Here is a 2,010-nt window from a genome sequence, read left to right as displayed (position 1 = left end):
GATTTCATCAGTCGAGACACATCGCGGTCGTGCATTTTACCAAAATTGCATAACAGTCTCTTCCTCCATTATTTAGTATTTAATAAGTAAGAAATATATTTCATAAATTAAATAAAAGTGAGTAAAACATTTTGATATTTATTTTAAATTAAATAAATAAACGGGAAATTGAACAAACCGTTCGGGTTCCCAACAATATCGTCCCAATCAAACCTAGTTTTACTGTGTTCAAGGCACCTTTGAAACTTAACTGAAACATCTGTATCTTCAGTAGAATAAAAAATCTCATCCTAGGGACTACCCATACAAAAAACGGACGTTGAAGAACAAATGCGACAAATTAAGAGTTTTCCCGTCTATTTCATGTCACGATCACCTTTATTTTGTTTCCAGTGTACCAATCCGGGAGATTGCCAGTCCTTGATTGATCCCGCTGGTTCCCCCCATTGGGATAACCAAGAATTTCGCGCCAGCATCAAGGGGACCATGCTTAGTCTGCCAAGTGAGGCTTTTAAGTGGTAAGTGAACAAATCACAATTAACTGCGACATATACAGACCATTTGAATCGTCCAATGTTACGGAGCAAATCACACATGTGGAGCCCATTTCTTCGTTTTGGCAATTAAGGGCCTGGAAACTTTTACCTGCCATTCTTACAAAAAGGTCAAGGTTTCTGGGTTGTGTGCCCCATAGAGTAAGTAAATTATTTTACTTTCTCTATGGTGTCCAGTTGAGATGCAGAGGCGCCGACCATCAGTCAAAGCGCTCTCATGATTTGAGTTTACTCTTTCTCATTAACTGTTTGATCGGAGTTTTCCGATTTGCGCGAATAATCAGACATGTAAAACTAGGGTTGACAACTACACCACCTTGTATATAGGGTGATTCAATATTGGCGTCACTTCTTTAAGAGGTTATAGGGGCTCACTTAACGCGTGACAGTTTTTGTGTCATTTCAGGCTACTTTGGCTTTTGTTGCTAAGGGGATTTTTTGAAACAATACGGGAAAAACTGTCATCAGGAAAAAAATCAATCGACCTGTCTAAAAATACACCAGAGGTTTGAGTTAAAGCAAAAAACAACTATGTCAAATTTTGACATTTCCGTGCTTTATATTTTCAATTCAAATTCAGATTTGAGTAAAAAATTGAGTAAAATTAAACAACTTTTGTTATCGTCACTTTCGCAATTTTTTTGAAATAAACGATCTAGGAGGGGGGTGTCAACTTATGAGGAAACTCCGTGTACGTAAGATAGCCGGGACACGTTAAATCTCTGATCTACTGAGCACCGGTACAACATTAGCAGGCATTCCACTGGCACAAACATGTTTGGAGTTAAAAAAGTGTCTCGTATTATATATATCTCGAAAAGTATTTCGTTTCACCGTCAATCGCCACAATGCTTAACTTAACTTTTCTTAAACGATATTGTGACAATGACTGGTTACCCTAACCTATGTCATTTTCACCTGCGTTGTTGATGTTTAAGAAGCCACAGGTATTTACGTGTGTGTGCTAATTAAACGGGTTACCTTGAAAAACATTGTTGCCGTCTCTCTGATCTGGTTTTTGGCAAATACAGTAAAGTCCGCTGATAATGAACCCGGTTATAGTGAAATTTCGGTTAAAACGAACTTTTTTCCTTTAATTGAAACGTCGTCCACAAAGGCCAACGTGTTTTTTTACTGGTTATAACGAACTTCCGATATAACGTTCACTTTTTAGGTTAGTTGTATATTCAGTTTCCGTTTATAACGAACTTCCACACTCAGCAACACCAATCCTGCGGAGTTGTTTATATTAGTGAGAGCGAGAGACAGGCAGTGATTTGTTGTTTTTTGCCGCGTTATGTATTTAAATCGTTTTAGAATGGAAAAACAAAAACGCAAAGCTTTTTCACTAAATGAAAAGAACGAGATTATTAACAAAATGAAAAGTGGAGTAAAGCAGAGTGACATTTGTAAGGAATTAGCACTTGGAAAGTCTACTGTTGCAACAATATGGAAA

At 37.4% G+C, this 2,010-nt stretch overlaps 1 protein-coding gene across 6 annotated transcripts in view; it reads left to right on the top strand.

Moving 5' to 3' along the window:
• The window catches only part of LOC109536707, a 19,066-nt gene that overhangs the window by 8,445 nt on the left and 8,611 nt on the right, over positions 1-2,010 (top strand). For 3 of the 6 annotated variants that reach the window (XM_048663486.1, XM_048663485.1, XM_048663483.1), the window contains exon 2: positions 394-518. In XM_048663486.1, the coding sequence (XP_048519443.1) occupies positions 487-518 (32 nt within the window). In that variant the 5' untranslated portion in view covers positions 394-486. Of the gene's footprint in view, positions 1-6; positions 519-2,010 lie in introns of those variants that run through there. The other 3 variants (XM_048663484.1, XM_048663482.1, XM_048663487.1) reach the window with 1 other exon arrangement.

The sequence above is a fragment of the Dendroctonus ponderosae genome, unplaced genomic scaffold (genome assembly GCF_020466585.1).
Source record: "Dendroctonus ponderosae isolate FM_Combo_2020 unplaced genomic scaffold, Dpon_F_20191213v2 Dpon_F_20191213_2, whole genome shotgun sequence".
Classification (NCBI taxonomy): Eukaryota; Metazoa; Arthropoda; class Insecta; order Coleoptera; family Curculionidae; genus Dendroctonus; species Dendroctonus ponderosae.
Note: the sequence above shows the minus strand (reverse complement) of the source record. Positions and strands in the feature narration are given on the sequence as shown.